Source organism: Dipodomys merriami, unplaced genomic scaffold (assembly GCF_024711535.1).
Source record: "Dipodomys merriami isolate MVZ:Mamm:240054 unplaced genomic scaffold, mDipMer1.0.p SCAF_62, whole genome shotgun sequence".
NCBI classification, from domain to species: Eukaryota; Metazoa; Chordata; class Mammalia; order Rodentia; family Heteromyidae; genus Dipodomys; species Dipodomys merriami.
This window is the reverse complement of record NW_027206202.1, coordinates 6,509,738-6,529,019: the sequence shown is the minus strand read 5'-3', so window position 1 is coordinate 6,529,019 and position 19,282 is coordinate 6,509,738. Positions and strand designations below refer to the sequence as shown.

Below are 19,282 nucleotides of genomic sequence, written 5' to 3'. Positions count from 1 at the left end.
AATAAGGAAACAATCCTGCATGCAGCAAAAATGAAGAAGGAGCTATACTACAATGGGAAAAAAATAAGAATTACTGCAGATCTCTCCACACAAACAATGAATGCAAGAAAAGCCTGGGAAAGCACCATACGAGCCCTGAGAGCCAATAACTGCCAACCCAGACTGATCTACCCGGCAAAGCTAGCATTCACATTTGATGGAGAACTGAAAACTTTTAATAGCAAAGAAAAACTAAATGAATTCATAAACATTAAGCCAGCATTACAAAGAATTCTAAGAGGGGGGACACAACCTGAAGAAAGCAGCCAGGAACTGGGGCCTGCCCCAAACAGGCATTACTCAAAATCTAACTGAGCAAGCACAGGAGGAAAGGAAAAAAGAAAAACTTAGGAAAACGGAATGGCAGGGACAACAATGCATCTCTCTATACTTTCTCTTAATATAAATGGGCTGAATTCGCCAATTAAAAGAAAACGAACTGAGGACTGGATAAGAAAACAAGACCCATCCATCTGTTGCCTTCAGGAGACCCACCTCTCAGCCAAACATACAAACAAACTCAGAGTGAAGGGGTGGAAAAGGATCTACCAATCAAACGCCCCCAGTAAGAAAGCAGGTGTAGCTATCCTGATATCTGACAAAATAAACTTTTCATTAAAATCAGTACAGAAAGACAAGGACGGACACTACATATTAATAAAGGGAACAATCCAAGAGGAGGATATAACCATCATCAACTTATATGCCCCAAATATTGGTGCACCCAGATATGTCAAACAAATGCTCTCAAACTTACAGAATAAAATAGATCCCAATACGATAATACTAGGAGACTTTAACACACCACTCTCACCAAAGGACAGGTCTACCAACCAGAGGATTGGCAAAGAAGCTACCGAATTAAGAGAGGCCATACTGCAAGCGGAATTAACTGACATCTACCGAGTATTTCACCCTAAAACAACACAGTACACATTCTTCTCAGCAGCTCATGGAACTTTCTCCAAAATAGACCATATCATAGTTCATGCAAGGAACTTAAGCAAATACAAAGGGATCGACATAATCCCCTGTATCCTATCTGACCACAGTGGAATCAAGCTAGCTCTCAATAACAAAGCATACAGCAGAAATTTCTCCAATACATGGAAATTGAACAGCACACTCCTTAACAATGCCTGGATAACAGAAGAGATCAGAGAAGAAATAAAGCATTTCCTACAACTCAATGAAAATGAAAACACCTCACAAAGAAACTTGTGGGACACAGCAAAAGCAGTCCTGAGGGGCAAATTTATTGCCCTCAGTGCCCACATCAAGAGAATGGAGACAGACCAAGTAAATAATCTCATGTTGCAATTAAAACAGCTAGAAAAACAGGAAAAAATGGAACCTAAAGCTACTAGAAGAAGCCAGATAACCAAATTAAAAGCAGAGATTAACCAATTAGAAAATCAGAAAACCATAACCAAAATAAACCAAACAAAAAGCTGGTTCTTTGAAAAAATAAACAAAATTGATGGCCCATTGGCTAGATTAATTAAAAAAAGAAGAGAGGAAACCCATATTAATAGGATTAGGGATGCCACGGGAAACATCACCACACGTACCCAAGATATCCAAACAATTCTAACAGACTACTTTCAAAAGCTATACTCTCTAAAGGAAGAAAATCGGGCAGAAATGGATGCATTTTTAGAGAAATACAAGTTGCCCAAACTGAGCAAAGAAGAAGTTAACCAATTAAATAAGCCAATATCCTATAATGAGATACAGGAAGCTATCAAAAGTCTTCCAACAAAAAAAAGCCCAGGACCAGATGGATTCACAGCAGAATTCTATAAGACCTTTAAACAAGAACTAATACCCATACTCCTCAAGCTCTTCAGAGAAACAGAGAAGGAAGGAGCTATCCCAAACTCATTCTACGAAGCCAATATCACACTCATCCCCAAACCAGGCAAAGACCCAACCAAAAAGGAGAATTACAGGCCAATCTCCTTGATGAACACAGATGCAAAGATCCTTAACAAGATTCTAGCTAACAGAATCCAGAAACACATAAAAAAAATAATTCACTATGACCAGGTAGGCTTCATCCCAGAGACACAGGGATGGTTTAACATACGTAAGTCAATAAATGTAATCCAACATATCAACAGAGCCAAGGTCAAGAATCACATGATTATCGCTACAGATGCAGAAAAGGCCTTTGACAAAATTCAACATTCATTCATGCTAAAAGCTCTGGAGAAAATAGGAATAGAAGGAACATTTCTAAAAACAATAAAAGCCATTTATGACAGACCAATAGCCAATATTATACTTAATGGGGAAAAGCTACAACCAATTCTCCTAAAATCAGGAACAAGGCAAGGATGCCCACTGTCTCCACTCCTCTTCAATATAGTCCTAGAACCCTTAGCCAGGGCAATAAGGCAAGAAAAAGACATTAAAGGGATCCTCATAGGAAAAGAAGAAGTTAAACTATCCCTTTTTGCAGACGACATGATACTATACCTCCACGATCCCAAAAACTCCATCCCCAAACTCTTAGAAATCATAAATCACTTCGGCAAAATAGCAGGATACAAAATAAACCCACAAAAATCAGTTGCCTTCCTATACACAGATAATGTACAGGAAGAGAGGGAAATAAAGGGAGCAACCCCATTCACAATAACCTCCCGAAAAATAAAATATTTAGGAATTAACCTAACCAAAGATGTAAAAGAACTATTTAATGAGAACTATAAAAAGTTAAAGAAAGAAATTGCAGAAGACACTAGGAAATGGAAAGACCTCCCATGCTCCTGGATAGGCCGACTTAATATAGTAAAGATGGTAATACTTCCAAAACTAATATACAAATTCAATGCAATTCCTATTAAAATCCCAATGACGTACATCACTGAAATACAGAAAACAGTCCAAAAATTCATATGGAACAACAAAAGACCTAGAATAGCCAAAACAATTCTAGGGGATAAAGACAATATGGGAGGGCTATCCATGCCGAACTTCAAACTCTACTACAGAGCTATAATAACAAAGACAGCATGGTACTGGCACAAAAACAGACCCGAAGACCAATGGAACAGAATAGAAGATCCAGAAATAAATCCACAGGCCTACAGCCAGCTGATATTCGACAAAGGAGCCAAAGACATACAATGGAAGAAACACAGCCTCTTCAACCGTTGGTGCTGGGAAAACTGGGCAGCCACATGCAGAAAACTAAAAGTGGACCCCAGCCTATCACCATGCACCAACATCAACTCAAAATGGATTAAAGACCTTAACATTAAACCTGAATCTCTGAAACTACTGCAGGACAGAGTAGGAGAGACACTTGAACTAATAGGCACAGGAAGGAACTTCCTGAACAGAGTCCCAGGGTCACAACAAATTGGAGAGAGACTCGACAAATGGGACTACCTTAAAATAAAAAGCTTCTGCACAGATAAAGCTATCGCAACCAAGCTAGAAAGACAACCAACTAATTGGGAAAAAATATTTACCAGCAATATATCAGACAAGGGGTTAACATCCTGTATATACAGGGAACTCAAGAAACTAATCCCTCCCAAACCCAACACACCAATTACTAAATGGGCAAGGGAACTAAAGAGGGACTTCTCAAATGAAGAAATAAAAATGGCAAAGAAACACATGAGGAAATGTTCATCATCCCTGGTGGTGAAGGAAATGCAAATAAAGACAACCCTGAGATACCACCTTACCCCAGTCAGAATGTCCCACATCCACAAATCAGCCAACGACAAATGCTGGAGGGGATGTGGAGAACGAGGAACGCTATTACACTGCTGGTGGGAATGTACACTCATACAACCACTTTGGAAAGCAGTCTGGAGGGTCCTTAGAAAGCTAAAGATTGACCTCCCTTACGACCCAGTCATACCACTTCTAGGCATCTACCCTGAACAACAGGAACCAATATACAAGGACACGTGCACCTCCATGTTTATTGCAGCACTGTTCGCAATAGCTAGGATATGGAAACAACCTAGATGCCCCACCACAGATGAATGGATCCAAAAATTGTGGTATCTATACACAATGGAATATTATGCAGCCATTAGAAATGACAAAATAATGGCATTTGCAGGGAAATGGATGGAGCTAGAAGGAATCATGTTGAGCGAGGTAAGCCAAGAACGAAGAGACAAACAGTACATGGTCTCCCTGATAAGTGGATGATGAATCCAAAAGGTTAGGTGATATGACAAAACTAACAGGACTTAAGAAACAAAGAACTCCCACTCATCTGGTTGAACCACTACTAAATATCCCCATGCTGCTGATCACATATATGGTATATAACATATGAGCACCGTTATATATTACAGACTGTGATAGACAATTTGCTCCAGGAAAGTTAGAATGAACTTGTGACTTTAAATGAGCATCATTATTCCACAATACTGTGAATTTCTGGAAATTAAGTAATCACTTAATCACGATAAAAAAAAAAAAAAAAAAGAACCTTGGGGAAGGGAGGGAGGGAGGGGATGGTAGGGGGAAAACAATGGAGGGGGTAACAATGTTCAAGAGGAAGTGGAAGTGTACTCATTACCTCACTCATGTAACTGTAACCCTCTGTATAGTATCTCTACAATAAAAAAAATTAAAAAAAAAAAAAAAAAAAAAAAAAAGAAATACAAGTCAAAACTACAGTAATAGCTAGGCACCAATGGCTCAAGTCATAAGGCTACTCATGAAGCTAAGATCTGGAGTTTTGAAGCCAATTTTGGCAGAAAAATCCTCCAGAGTCTATTTCTAAGTAATTAGAACAAAGCCAAGTGAAAGTGGTAGAAGGTCAGTTGGGCAAGCAAGCCAGTGAGAGAATGAGGCCTTGCATTCAAGTCCCAGTAATTCCAAAGAAGAAGGAGAAGAGGAAGGTGAAGGTGAAAGAAAAAGGAGAAGGGGGAGAAGGATGAGGAAAGAGAGAAAGAAAAGAAAGAAAGAAAGAAAGAAAGAAAGAAAGAAAGAAAGAAAGAAAGAAAGAAAGAAAGAAAGGAAGGAAGGAAGGAAGGAAGGAAGACAGAAAGAAAGACAGACAGACAGGCAGAAAGAAAGAAAGAAAGAAAAAGAAAGAAAGAAAGAAAGAAAGAAAGAAAGAAAGAAAGAAAGAAAGAAAGAAAGAAAGAAAGAAAGAAAGAAAGAAAGAAAGCAAAGGAAGGAACACATTGAGATTATACCTCACCCCAGTAAAAATGTCTATCATGAGAAAACAAATAATAAAAACTGGTGAGAACAAGGAGGAAGAGGTGAAAACACTTTTAGTCATGCCCATAGAAATGTAAACTTATCTAAGTGCTATGGAGATCAGTATGAAAATCCTCAAAAAGTTAAAAATAGAATTCTTTTTTTTTGGGGGGGGGTCCAGTCGTGGGGCCTGAACTCTGGGCCTGGGCGCTGTCCCTCAGCTATTCAGCTCAAGCTAGCGCTCTACCACTTGAGCCACAGCGCCACTTCTGGCTTTTTTCTTTTTGCTTATGTGGTGCTGAGGAATCGAACCCAGGGCCTCAGGCATGCAAGGCAAGCGCTCTACCACTGAGCCACCTTCCCAGCCCAAAAGTAGAATTCTTACATGATCCAGCTAGGATATACTCAGAAGAATCAAAAGTCAGCTTACTATAGAAATATATGTATAGCCATGCTGATCATGGCACTATTCACAATACTCAAATTTATGGAATTAGTCTAGATGCCTATCAATAGATGTATGAAGAAAATGTAGTAGATATACACAGTGGAGTTTTACTCTGCCATCAAAAAGAGTGAAGTCATACCAGGTGCTTTGGGCTCATGCCTGTAATCCTAGCTACTCAGGACGCTGAGATCTAAGGATCAAGGTTTGAAGTCAGCATGGATAGGAAAGTCTGAAACTCTTATCTTCAATTAACCAGCAAAAAGCTGGAAGTGGAGCTGTGGAATAAGTGGTAGAGAACTAGTTTTGCCTTGAGCAGTGTCCGGTCCCTGAGTTCAAGCCCCAGTCCTAGCACACACACAAATCCAACAACAAAAACAACAACAAAACAAGAGTGTAATGTCATTTGCTAGAAAATCGATGGAATTAGACATCATTGCACTAAGTAAAATAAATCAGTTCCAAAAAGACAATGCCACATGTTTTTTTTCCCCCATGTCATGAAAGTAAAAGGGAGATTACTAAGGAGATGGAGAAGGGAAAAGCAGGCTAGAGGTAGAGAATAAGAAAGACAAATAGAGGAGGTGAATATGATGAAAGCACTCTGCCTGCATGTGTGGAAATGTCATGATGAACCCCCCTACTATGCATCATCTAATATGTGCCAGTTTTACAAAACAGACTAAAGGGGTTTTTTTGTTGTTGGTTTTCTTTTTTTGCTTTTTTAAAAAATAAAAATGGAGGGGCTGGGAAGGTGGCTCAGTGGTAGAGCACTTGCCTTGCATGTTCGAGGCCCTGGGCTCGATTCCTCAGCACCACATAAGAAAAAAGCCCGGAAGTGGCGCTGTGGCTCAAATGGTAGAGTGCTAGCCTTGAGCTGAAGAGCTGAGGGACAGCGCCCAGGCCCAGAGTTCAGGCCCCATGACCGGACCAAAAAAAAAAAAAAAATGGATGCACAAGTACCTAGGCCCAGAGTTCAAGCCCTATGACTGACAAAACAAAATGGATGCACAATGGTCTGGGAAGGTGGCTCAGTGAGAGAGTGCTTGCATGAGGCCCTAGGTTCGATTCCTCAGCACCACATAAGCAGAGAACGCTGGAAGTGGCGCTGTGGCTCGAGTGGTAGAGCGCTAGCCTTGAGCTGAAGAGTGAGGGACAGCACCCAGGCCCAGAGTTCAGGCACCACGACTTACACACACACACACACACACACACACACACACACACACACACACACACACACACACACACACACACACACACACACACACACACACACACACACACACACACACACACACACACGCTCTGGATGCACTAACCAGGTAAAATACCACATTGCTTTGATTTGAAAGGCAGGAACAAATGGGCTGCTGTTTAAGAGGGAAAGATGGATGGCTCAAACTTTTGAAAGAAAGTACCTAGTTGTGTGAATGCTCAAAACCTTTTATTGGGAAGTGGCGCTGTAGCTCAAGTGGTAGAGTGCTCGCCTTGAGCTGAAGAGCTGAGGGACAGCGCCCAGGCCCAGAGTTCAAGCCCCACGGCCGACAAAAAAAAAAAAAACAACCTTTTATTGTCCTTTTTACTATAGACAAACTGAGGATCCAAGAGGTAGAGCCAAGGTTCACAGAGTTGGTCAATGGGAGGTTTGGGGCTCAAAATCAACTTTTCTGGCTCCAAATCTATAAAGCTTACTCTTTGACTCAGTGAGAAAGCTGAGCATGGTGGTGGAAAGTGTAGACTTTTAATATTAAAATAAACTAGGTGGGCTCACATCTGTAATCCTCACTACTCAAGAGGCTGAGATCTGAAGATCTCGGTTTAAAGCCAGCTCAGGCAGGAAAGTCTCTGAGACTCTTATCTCCAATACTACTAAAAAAGCTGGAAGTGGAGCTGTGGCTGAAATGGTAGAGTGCTAGCCTTGAGCACAAAAGCTCAAGGACAGCCTCCATGAGCTGAGTTCAAGCCCAAGGACCACTACCAAAACCAACATGAAATAAAGTAATAAAACTAGATCGGTGTGCCACTTAATAACACACCAGTCTCCTTTTCCTTATCAACACAATGAGGAGAATAAGGAACAACCTCTGAAGACTGGATTCTATCTATACTAAGCAGAATGCTTGCATGGTAGTGTCCCTGATATTATCATTAATTTGCTGACAAGTCTCTCTCTCTCTCCTCTCTCTCTCTCTCTCTCTCTCTCTCTCTCTCTCTCTCTCTCTCTCTCTCTGTGGTGTGGTGTGTGTGTGTGTGTGTGTGTGTGTGTGTGTGTGTGTGTGTGTGTGTGTTAGGCAGCCTTTTGATTCTGTAACAAGATACATGACACAACTACCATAAAGAAGCGCTTTATTTTTGATTCACAATTTAGAAGGTTTTGCTCCATGGTCAGCTGGATCTAATTGGGCCTGAGGTGAGGCAGACTATCAGAACAGTAGGACTAAGTAGTAGAGCAAGCTACTTACATAATGGTAGCCAGAAAGGAGAGAGCAAGACAGGAAGGAGTCAGGGAAAAGACACTCTTCAAAGGGACGTCCTTTGAAATGAGCAACTAGTGGCTCATCTCTGTGATTCTAGTTACTTGAGAGGTTGAAATCAGAGAGAATGAGGTTCCCTGCCAGCCCAGGCACACAACAAACCCCTTCTCAATCCATAGCTAGGCATGGTGGTGCATACTTGTCATCCTAGCTAGATGAGAAGCTGAGATCCAGAGGATTTCAGTTCCAGGGAAAAAGTCTGCAAGACTCTGCAAGACTCCATGTCAGTGAAAGAAACATGCCTGTCATTCCAGCTGTAACAGCAAGCCTAAAATATGTGGAGCATGGTCTAGACACACAGATCTGTGGGACAAAAATGGAAACCTTATTTGGAGATATGGCTCCACGGTACAGTGCCTGGCCTAGAAAATGCAAGAGCCTGAGTTCAAACTACAGAATATGAAAAATATTTTTTAAAAAGTCACATCCCAGTGACCTACTGCCTCTTAACTAGGTCCTAGGTCTCTCTGATAATGCCAGTAATGCCATCAAACCATAAACCCATCAGTGGGTTACTCCACTGTGTAATTGGAATTCTCATGGCCTAATATCCTCTCAGTGGCTGGGTCTGCCAGGTGGAAACCAAGCCTTCAACACACTGAGTCTTTTGTGGGGACACTTCATTATCCAAACCATAGCAGGGTTTTATAAACTTCGAAACACCTTATATGTATATAGCATAGATTATATATATATATATATATATATATATGTATGTATATATGTATATATATATATATATATTTGAATCACTCACTATTAGCATAATATAAATGTAAACATACATAGTGGTCAGTATTTCTAAATTATCTCAGTCTATAAAGAACTCAGAAAAGATGGAACATGATTTAACCATGTTGTAACATTTAAACAGAAATAGCAGCAGATAGTTCCTATCTCAAGCTGTCAACATCTGTTTCCTCTTTTGGTAATAATATCCTAACCCTTCTTGGGGTTTCTCTCCTCTGTGGTTTGGTTAGGAATGCCATCTACCCCTTATCTGGGATCGCCAACCAGATCTAAAGCCATTCTCTTCGGCCAGCGTTTGGTTCCATGTTGTACAAATAACCCAAGTTAGGACAGCATCATATGAGTCACAACTTTTTGTGAGGCTACTCAAAACAAAATGGGGGGGCCTTGAACTCAGGGCCTGGGCACTGTCCCTCTGCTCTTGGTTTTCTGGGTGGTTTATTGGAGGTAAGAGTCTCATGGACTTTCCTGCCCAGGCTGACTTTGAACCATGATCCTCAGATCTCAGCCTCCTGTGTAGCTAGGATTACAGGCATAAGCCACCAGCACCCAGCTTCAAAAAAAATTTTAAGATTTTATTTTCCTCTTTTTAAGATGGGAACCCAAGATCTGGAAGGATGGAATCCTGGAATGGCTAGGAACCACAGACTTCAGAGAATCCATCAAAGGAACTCAGAGGAAAGCTGAGCAGAAAAAAAAAGAAATGGTACACAACCGTAGTGTTGAGGCCTGAAGCTAGAACTCCTAAATTTTTCAACATTTAAGACCCAAGTCCCTCCCCTCCCCACTTATTTACCAAAGCAAGTCTATTGCTTACAACCAAGTCCAACTAATAAATATATGATTATCAGTAAAATAAAGAGACAGTTATCATTTTAAATAGAACAACACAGCTGGGTACCAGTGGTTCATGCCTGTTTATCCTAGCTACTCAGGGGGCTGAGATTTGAGGACCATGGTTCAAAGCCAGCCCATAAGAAGGACTTGTGATCTCAGACAACCTCAATGTCCAGAAAACAGTTTTCAGTCCTATAAAATTGTTTACAAGAAAGGAAAAACTAGCCAGGGTAAAAATCTGCAAGACTCCCTCTCATTGGAAACAAAAACAAAAATCTGAGTGTGCTATGAGCCTACCATCTCAGCTACAACAGGAAGCCTAAAATATGTGGGTCGTGGCTAGGCAGGATCTGAGGCAAAGAATTCCATAGGGTGCTCTCTATCTTCTTGCTTCAGTCCTAGGTAGTTTTCTCCTGACTTGATGATATCCCCTTCCCTGAGTCTGAGCTCTGTTGCTCTCACTTTGGGCATAAAAACAACTCGAACTAGAAGTTCAGTTCAGCTTTTATGGGAATACACAGGTTCTGGTCACTTTTGCATTCTCTGGTCAGTGTATGGTTGGTATTTGTATAGAACTATGATACCTGGTATTGGTATCTCGGTTTACATCCACTTGGTGTTGAATCAGACGGTCTTTAAGATTTTGAGCTCGCTCACAGAGATCATAATTTAGGACCATGGCATCAAGGCAGAACATGGCCAAAGGCACAGTAATATGCATAGATGCAATTTCATTTCTCCGCTTTTTTATACCATTGATACTCTGTAGAAAAAAACATAGTCACAGCTTGAGTTTCCTAGGAGCCTCAACCCATTTGGCCCCAGCCTTAACCTTGGCCAGTAGTGAGCAGTAGTGAAACCCTCTGACTACTCATTGGATGGACTGGAGCACCAAGGTATGAAATGTCAAGCATCATCTCCTACCGTCACAAACTCCTCAATTTCATGATTTTCTTTCAGGAAGGCAGTGATGTTTTGTTCTGCTGTGTTGTCCAGTAAATCGTCATACTTTTTATACACATTTAAGTATCTTCCATATTCAAGAACAGAAAAGCAAATGCATAAATACAGGTCAACAAATCAGATAGGCCCAACTAGCATTTGAAACAAATAATAGCTATCTACTTATCTATCTATCCATCTATCTATCTATCTATCTATCTATCTATCTATCTATCTATCTATCTATCTATCTATCTATCCATCCATCTATTGCTGGTACTGGAGCCTGGACTCACAACCTCACACATTTGTTTGTCTTTTCTCCAGTCAAGGCTGGTGCTCTACCACTTGAGCCATACCTCCATTTCTAACTTTTTGTTAATTAAGGATAAAGAATTTCACAGACTTTTCTGCCCAGGCTGGATTTGAACCTTGATCCTCAGATGTCAGCCTCCTGAGTAGCTAAGAATACAGGCATAACAGTTAACTCTCAAAGTTTCAGTTTGAAAGCAAGATTCCATAATCACCCTAAACTAGTGATTGCACATTCATGATTTGCTACCAAATGAATTGGATGTAACTTTCTCTTTTTTCGTATTTCCAGTGTGAAACTTCCATGTCATGGGGTAAGGATCTGTACTTTGGGTGACAGGGTATTTAAAAGCATCTCCAGCTAGGTGCCAGTTGCTCACAACTGCAATCCTAGCTATTCAGGAGGCTGAGATCTGAGGATCGGGATTTGAAGCCATCCAGGGCAGGAAGGTTCATGAGACTCCTATCTCTAATTAATCACCAAAAAAAAAAAAAAAAAGGCAGGGAGGGGGTGGTGAGGAGGGGAGCTGGAATTAGAGCTGTGGCTCAAGCAGCCGAGCATTTAAAAAGAAAAAGCTCAAGGATAGTACCCAGGCCCTAAGTTCAAGCCCCAGGACCAGCACACACACACACACACACACACACACACACACACACACACACACACACACACACACACACACACACACACACACACACACACACACACACACACACACACACACACACACACACACACACACACAATTAACTACCATGACAATTATCATAGAACAATAAGTACAAATTCTAGCTGTCCAGGAAAACTAAAACATTTAGCTGCCCTATTGTAAGATTTCTTGACTGTGTTCTATGACTTTGTGGCAAAACTGTCCCATGTTATATGAATATACATAGGTTTCACAGTAGAAATATAATGTGCTGCCCCAGACCTGGTAGGACAGATGAACTATATGACTTTTCCAAAATCCAGAAATGTCTAAATGCCAAAATTCATCTGGCCCCATAGCTTTCAGATAATAGAGATGGATCTGTAACTGAATTTGAATTCTGGCTCTCCTAGTTATCTGTGATATAACATTAGGAAGACTACAGTAAAATGGAGATAAAGTCATACTCAAGGAAGTATTGGTGATTCTTATTATGTATGTGTTTCAAAAGTGTGTGGGAAAACATGGAACACTTATCTGATGTTAGGTAGGGACCAATACCAAATGACTAATAAAGTTACAACCAAAACAACTTACTTGTAGGGGCCAACTTGATTTTTCTTAAATACTTCAAAAGTTTGGTCCACCAAATCAGAAACAAGATTTTCTTTAGGATCAACAGTTCCAATGATGAGGTTATATCCTTTCAACTCCGGAAACAGGATGGATTCCACCTAAAGAGTAGACACATCACTTGTAGAAGTCAAGACATTTTCAAGTTGGGCACTGGTGGCTCATGCCTGCAATCCTAGCTATTCAGGAGACTGAGATATGAGCATCATTGTTGGAAGCCAGTCTGGGCAGAAAATTCCAGGAGCAGAAAAATCCATGAGATCCTTATCTTCAATTAACCAATAAAAAGCTAGAAGTGGATGGAGAGCTGTCTCAAGTGGTAGAGCACCAGTCTTGTGTGAAAAAAAGCCAAGCAAGAATGCAAGACGCTGAGTTTAAGCCCCTGAGAAGCAAGGAGACTGGCACTATGCTTCCCCTAGATAATTAACTTTTGATTTCCCCTGGTTGTTTCACCACTAATTTTCCTTACAATGCAGTACTTGGAGTAAGGTGAGGAGGGGGAGAGGAGAGTTGGGATGACATCCATAAGACACAAAAAGGGAGACGGTACCAAAATGCAAAGGCAGGGGACTTATTTCCAGGGACATCAGTGGTGGAACCCCTGCCCCTCTATGTCTATTCTTTCTCTCCTCTACCTCTGTGCTCTCTCTCTCTCTCTCTCTCTCTCTCTCTCTCTCTCTCTCCTCTCTCTCTCTCCTCTCTCTCTCTCTCTCTCTCTCTCTCTCTCTCTCTCTCTCTCTCCTCTCTCTCTCTCTCTCTCTCTCTCTCTCTCTCTCTCTCTCTCTCTCTCTCTCTCTCTCTCTCTCTCTCTACCTTTCTATCAAATCCTTTTCCCTGGATTGCTCTTCTTTAAGTTACCGGATTCTTTCAAGTCTCATCTCCTTAGAGGACCCTCCTGGGATCCCAGTGGATGTTGACTGTTATTTTTTGTGTGGGTACTGGGGCTTACACTCAGGGCTTGGACACTGTTGCTTAGCTTTTTTGATCAAGGATAGCAGTCTATTACTTGAGCCAAAGCTCCACTTGCAGCTTTTTGGTGATTAATTAATGATAAGAGTCTCATGGATTTCTTGGCTTCAAGCTATAATCATCAGATCTCTACCTCTTAAGTACCTAAGGTTACAGGCATGAACCACTGATGTCCAGTTTGAGTTTCTCTGTTTAAAATTCACCTCCTGAAATTTTGCCTGCTTGTCACACAGAACAATAGGATGAAATGAATATATAATGAGCCACATTCTAGGTATGCCAGGAAGGACTGATCTTATTTGACCATTTATTGTAGCCTCAGGGTTTGGTAAGAGTGGTTCCTAGTAAGTACTTAATAAATATGGTATGAGTAAATGAACATAGTGTATTTCTCAACTCTTCACCACTCACATATCCTCTCTAATGAAAGCTAATGAAGACATGTATTCTAAATTTAACTCTGACACTAATGGACTATGTGCTCCCAGGTAAGTGACTTTGCTCAGAATTTCCATATTTCCATCTGTAAAAAGGAGAAAAGATGATACCTTCCTAGCTTCACAGAAAAATTCATGGTTTTGTCTGGCACCAGTGGCTCATCATGACTATAGTCTTAACTACTCAAGAGGCTGAGACCTGAGGATCACAGTTTAAAGTCAGCCTCAGCAGAAAAGTCTGTGAGACTCATATCTCCAACTAACCACCAAAAAGCCAGAAGTGTAGTTAACTGGGGTTTGAACTTAGCTTGCTTACTCATGGCTAGTCCTCTACCAGTTAAGCCATGCCTCCAGGCCAGCTTTTTGCTGGTTAATTGGAGCTGCAGACTTATGGGTTTTTCTGTCTGGGCTGGCTTCAACCTGTAATCTTCTAGGTCTTAGCCTCCGGAGTAGCTAGGATATGGACATGAGTCACTGGACATCCAGCTTCATTCACCTCTATTCATTCCAGTCGGGATCTTTGTTTTCTTTGGTTGTATTCTGAGACTAATAATTTGTCACACTTTCTTGGGCTTCCTTTAATAACCCTTTCTCATTAATATGCCTCCTTTCTGCTCTTTGAGTGCTATTTATTTTCAAAAACTTTCTTACTGACTTCCCTGCCCTAAACTTTTAAGACTTAGGTTTAATGACAGATTTGGCAAAACTGCTAGGAGATGAAGAAACTGGCCACCTGCTGATGTGTTTCCATATATTTCCTAGACATTCCATTAGAAGGACTGTAAGCTTTCGCCATTCTGTGTAGTGATAAATCAGTCTGAGGGGCTCAGGGATGGAGCCCATGCCATGGGAATCAACACATACAGAACTCAAATCCTGTGGCGGCTTCTCAAAGGCTAATAGAGACTCATATAATTCCAGCTTTCAAACCTAGTATAATCTGTGACCTGTGAGTATGTTCTCTTGACATTATAAACTTCTAAATCTAGTACCAGTCCCTGCTGGGCTGTTTGCAGTAGTAGCAGTCCTGAAGTTTGTTCTGATGGAAAATGACTTGAACTAAAATCCCTCATCTTTTCCCCTGACAACCATATTTTAGAACTGTCCTTGCTTGCTGATCCCACTGATCACTTAATCTAATGCACCTGGTGGTCTTGGAAGAGAGCCTGGAAATAAAGCCGTATCTGATGCTGACACCATTGGCAGACACAGATGCCGTTGAAACCCTGAAACTCTTCAGAGTCAGAAAAACATTGTTCACCCACTCCTCCATCTCACCCCACTTCCATTTGCTTGCCTGACTTCACTCTTAATGCCTAATATTTAAACAGACCCTATTTTTAAGGGTGGTGTGTGATTTCCCCATCTGCTGGACTTGGTTGCCCGTCCCAGGCTTTCCTACCAAATAAAGCCTGTTGGTCTATTGAGTTTTTCCCTTTCTGCTCTTTTTCTTTTCTTAGAGGCTCTCCAGCCTACAGCAGCTTGCAAACACTGCCAATCAACAGAAGTGACAGAGTACTCAAAAGACTACATACTTTATCTGTCCCCAGCCCTGCATTTATCCTTTCAAATTATAGGGCCTTTCTCTTTCGTTCTTAGGGATATGGGTCACAAAGAGCTGCCCATTTTTCCTCCACTTCTAACACATCCATTTACATGTTAACCCAATTTGATTGAGATTGAAACTCCACATGCAGATTTCTCTGGGGAAGCTGGAGCATTTGGTTTCAGGTGGGGTTTTCACATTCTGATCTCTTGGAACTTTCTGATGATAGGATTTTCTTATAAAGAGAAGAGATCTAAGAGCACCCTTATCATACATAATGATGTCAGGAGACAGAGAAAGAGGAAGAGAGGGATGTAGGGAGGGAGAAAGGGATGAAGGAAGAGAGGAAAGGAGAGAGGAGGATAAAAATAAAGGGAGAAAAAGAGAAAAAAACAAGACTACAAGATGTCAGAGGACCCTTCTCAAGTTAAACTGGATACTGGCCTTTGGCCTTATCAACTATCCAGAGGGAATTAACCCAGAAACCAGGCACTGGTGGCTCACACATTTAATCCTAACTACTTAGTAGGCTGAGATTTGAGGATCATGGTTTGAAGCTGGGGCATGAGACTCATCTCCAATTAACCAGCAAAAAGCCAGAAGTAGAGTTGTGGGTCAAGAGGTAGAGCACCAATCTAGAACAAAAAAGCTAAGCAAGAGCATAACACTCTGAATTCAAGTTCTAGTACTAGACACACACACACACACACACACACACACACACACACACACACACACACACACTTAACCCAAATTGAATATGCTTTGGGACACTCTGCTCCTCTAAAATCACAAGTCTTAATTCCTTCATTAGAAGCCCCATTCTCAGTAACATGGACAGTCCTTTCTTGGATTTTCTTTTTTGGTGCCAGTCATGGGATTGAACACAAGGCCTGGGTGCTGTTCCTGAGCTTTTTTGCTCAAGGCTAGCACTCTTGAACCACAGCTCCACTTCCATCTTTTTGAAGGTTAATTGGAGATGAGTCTCACAGACTTTCCTGCCCAGGCTGGCTCTGAACTATGATCCTCAGATCTCAGCCTCCTGCATAGCTAGCATTATAGGCATGACTCATCAGCGCACATCTGGATAGAATCATTCTCAGATTGAGTGGGTATGGTCTGATTGTGTTCCCTAAGTGAATCTCATATGGATTGTGTCCTATACAAACTAACATTTAAAAACACATTTATTCAATAAGTGAACAAAAATACCATACCTTGGGAATCCCATCAGAGTTCTTAATAATTTCCAAGAAAGAATTTCTTATTAATTGCCAGCAGTCATCAAAAGATGGATTAAAGACAATAGTGGGTTCCTGAACTTCAAGATTGATCATAATTAGCTGAGGGATAAAGAACTCCATCTCTTCATAGGGCTCCTTGAAATCATTTCCATTCTTAAAGAGATACAAAGTAGGACAAGCCTCACAAAATTGCGCCTTTCAAATTCAAAGGAGTGATTGTCATGCATTCATAATTCCATCTGAGCACTAAGAAAGAAGTACATAGTACTATCCTACTGTTCATGTTGAAATATAGGCTGGATATAGTGAACCTCTTCCTATCCTTATACATTTTTCCCTTTCCAAGGCTAGCACTCTACTACTTAAACCACAACTCCACTTCCATCTTTTTGATGGTTATTGGAGATAAGTCTCACAGACTTTCCTGCCTAGGCTGGCTCTGAACTATGATCCTCAGATCTCAGCCTCCTTTTTCCCTTTCAGTTGTTTCTTATTTTTCTTTTTGCTTCCTGCAATTGAATTTCTAAGTCTTTCCATCTTTCAAACTTAGCCTAAAAGCTCCTTCTGACAAGCCTTCCTGTTCTTTACCGAGATAAAATCTCTTCTACTGCTGAACTTCCATATTTCTACTTCCCTTTCTACTTCCATATTTCTACTTCCCTGTTCTGTTCTACTTCACCTTTCTGTTTTAAAAGAATTTATAGCTGAGCACCAGTGGCTCATGCCTGTAATCCTAGTTACTCAGGAGATCTGAAGACTATGGTTTTAAAGCCAGCCTGGGCAGGAAAGTCAATGAAACTCTCCAATTAACCACCAGAAAACTGGAAGTGGTGCTGTGGCTCAAGTAGTAGAGTGCAAGTCTTGAGCTGAAGAGTGCGGGGACAGCGCCCAGGCTCACAGTTCAAGTCCCATAACTGACCAAAAACAAAAGACAAAGGAGGAATAAAAATGCTCGACAAGAAATGTACTCATTACTTTACTAATGTAACTGTAATCCCCCTGTACAGCATCTTTACAATAAAATGAAATTTTTAAAAAATATCGAAAAAAAGAATTTGTAAGTGCATCTTACCTTTGTTCTAAACTCAAGGGCAAAATCTAGGTCCTATCCAACTCAAAAGTGGAAAACAGTATTTATCACATAGTAAGCATTCAATAAACATACACTGACTATATCCAAAAGAATGAATAGTTTGTCTCAAATTGAATTGTTGATTGGCATATAGTTTATTTTAGTACTTAAAATGTCAACTTTCCTATAACAAAGTGATGTGAACACATTTCCTCCTCTTTTTTTGGGGGGGGGGAGGGGGGGTCCAGTCGTGGGGCTTGAACTCTGGGCCTGGGCGCTGACCCTCAGCTCTTCAGCTCAGGGCTAGCGCTCTACCACTTGAGCCACAGCACCACTTCTGGCTTTTTTCTTTTTGCTTATGTGGTGCTGAGGAATCGAACCCAGGGCCTCAGGCACGCAAGGCAAGCGCTCTACCACTGAGCCACCTTCCCAGCCCTACATTTCCTCCTCTTTGCTTTTTGGCATTACTGGAGTTTGAACTCAGGTCCTTGCACTTGTTAGGCAGGTGTTCTACCACTTATATTCCTGTCTTTTTTGCTTTAGTTATTTTCAGTTTAAGAGGTATGTGTTGTTACCCAGAGATAGTTTCAGATTATGATCCTCTTACTATAGCCTCCCATATAGCTGAGATTGAAATGAGGTTCTGTTAGCTTTTTTTGCCTGGGCTGGCCTTGAATCATGATCCTTCAGTGTCCGCTGCTTAAACAGTATGAGCCACTATGTCTAGCTATGACATTTCTAATTCTCTACAAAAACCAGCCACATATAGTGTCTTTTACTGGGTATCATTGGATCACGCCTATAATGCTAGCTACTCAGAAGGCTGCTGAGGATTGTCATTCAAAGCCAACCTAAGCAAGAAAGTCTGTGAGACTCTTATCTCCAGTGGCTCAAAGTGGTAAAGCACTAGCCTTGAACATAAAAGATCAGGGACAGTGCCCAGGCCCTGAGTTCAAGCCTTAAGGCTGGAGGACAAACAAAACCCCAAAAACAAAACTACCATGCCTAATAAAATTTCTATAGCGCAGATGACAAGACTGATGACAAGCGCAGATGACAAATAACTGATTTTAGAGATTTCTAATCTTTTCAAGGAAGAGTGAGGAACAGTAATTGAATATCTACTATGTCTCAAATATATCCAATTTCTTCCTTCAAAGAGACTAGTAAAACAATTACTAGTAAACATTTTTAGTAAAAAGTAAAAGTATTTAATATATAGAGTGGTCCTCCTTGGAGTGCTAACACAGAAGTCAAAATTGTCAGCACTGGGGGCTGGGATGTAGCTAGCAAGTGCCACATTCTGGGTTTAATCATCAATACCAAAAAAGACAAAATAAAAAAAAATTAAACGTGATCAGTATTGGTTGTGTGTGTGTGTGTGTGTGTGTGTGTGTGTGTGTGTGTATGTGTGTGTGTGTGTGTGTGTGTGTGTGTGTGTGTATTTTGTATTAGTACTGAGGCTTGAACTCAGGGCCTGGGCACTGTCCCTTTAGCTTTTTCACTAGGTCTGGTACTCTACCACTTAAGTCATACTTCTGCTTCTGGCTTTTTATTGGTCAATTGGAGCATCTCATGGAATTTCCTGCCTAGGTTGGCTTCCAACTATGATCCTCAAATATCAGCCTCCTGAGTAGCTGGTGTTATTCTTGTGATCCACCCATGTCCAGCTGGTTTCT

At 41.0% G+C, this 19,282-nt stretch overlaps 1 protein-coding gene across 2 annotated transcripts in view; it reads right to left on the bottom strand.

The window, feature by feature from the left end:
• The window catches only part of Dnah3 (dynein axonemal heavy chain 3), a 216,447-nt gene that overhangs the window by 168,247 nt on the left and 28,918 nt on the right, over positions 1-19,282 (bottom strand). For both annotated transcript variants that reach the window (XM_070004375.1, XM_070004374.1), the window contains exons 10-13: positions 16,505-16,684; positions 12,300-12,436; positions 10,723-10,828; positions 10,383-10,561 (exon numbers count right to left, since the gene is read on the bottom strand). In XM_070004375.1, the coding sequence (XP_069860476.1) occupies positions 10,383-10,561; positions 10,723-10,828; positions 12,300-12,436; positions 16,505-16,684 (602 nt within the window). The remainder of the gene's footprint in view (positions 1-10,382; positions 10,562-10,722; positions 10,829-12,299; positions 12,437-16,504; positions 16,685-19,282) is intronic.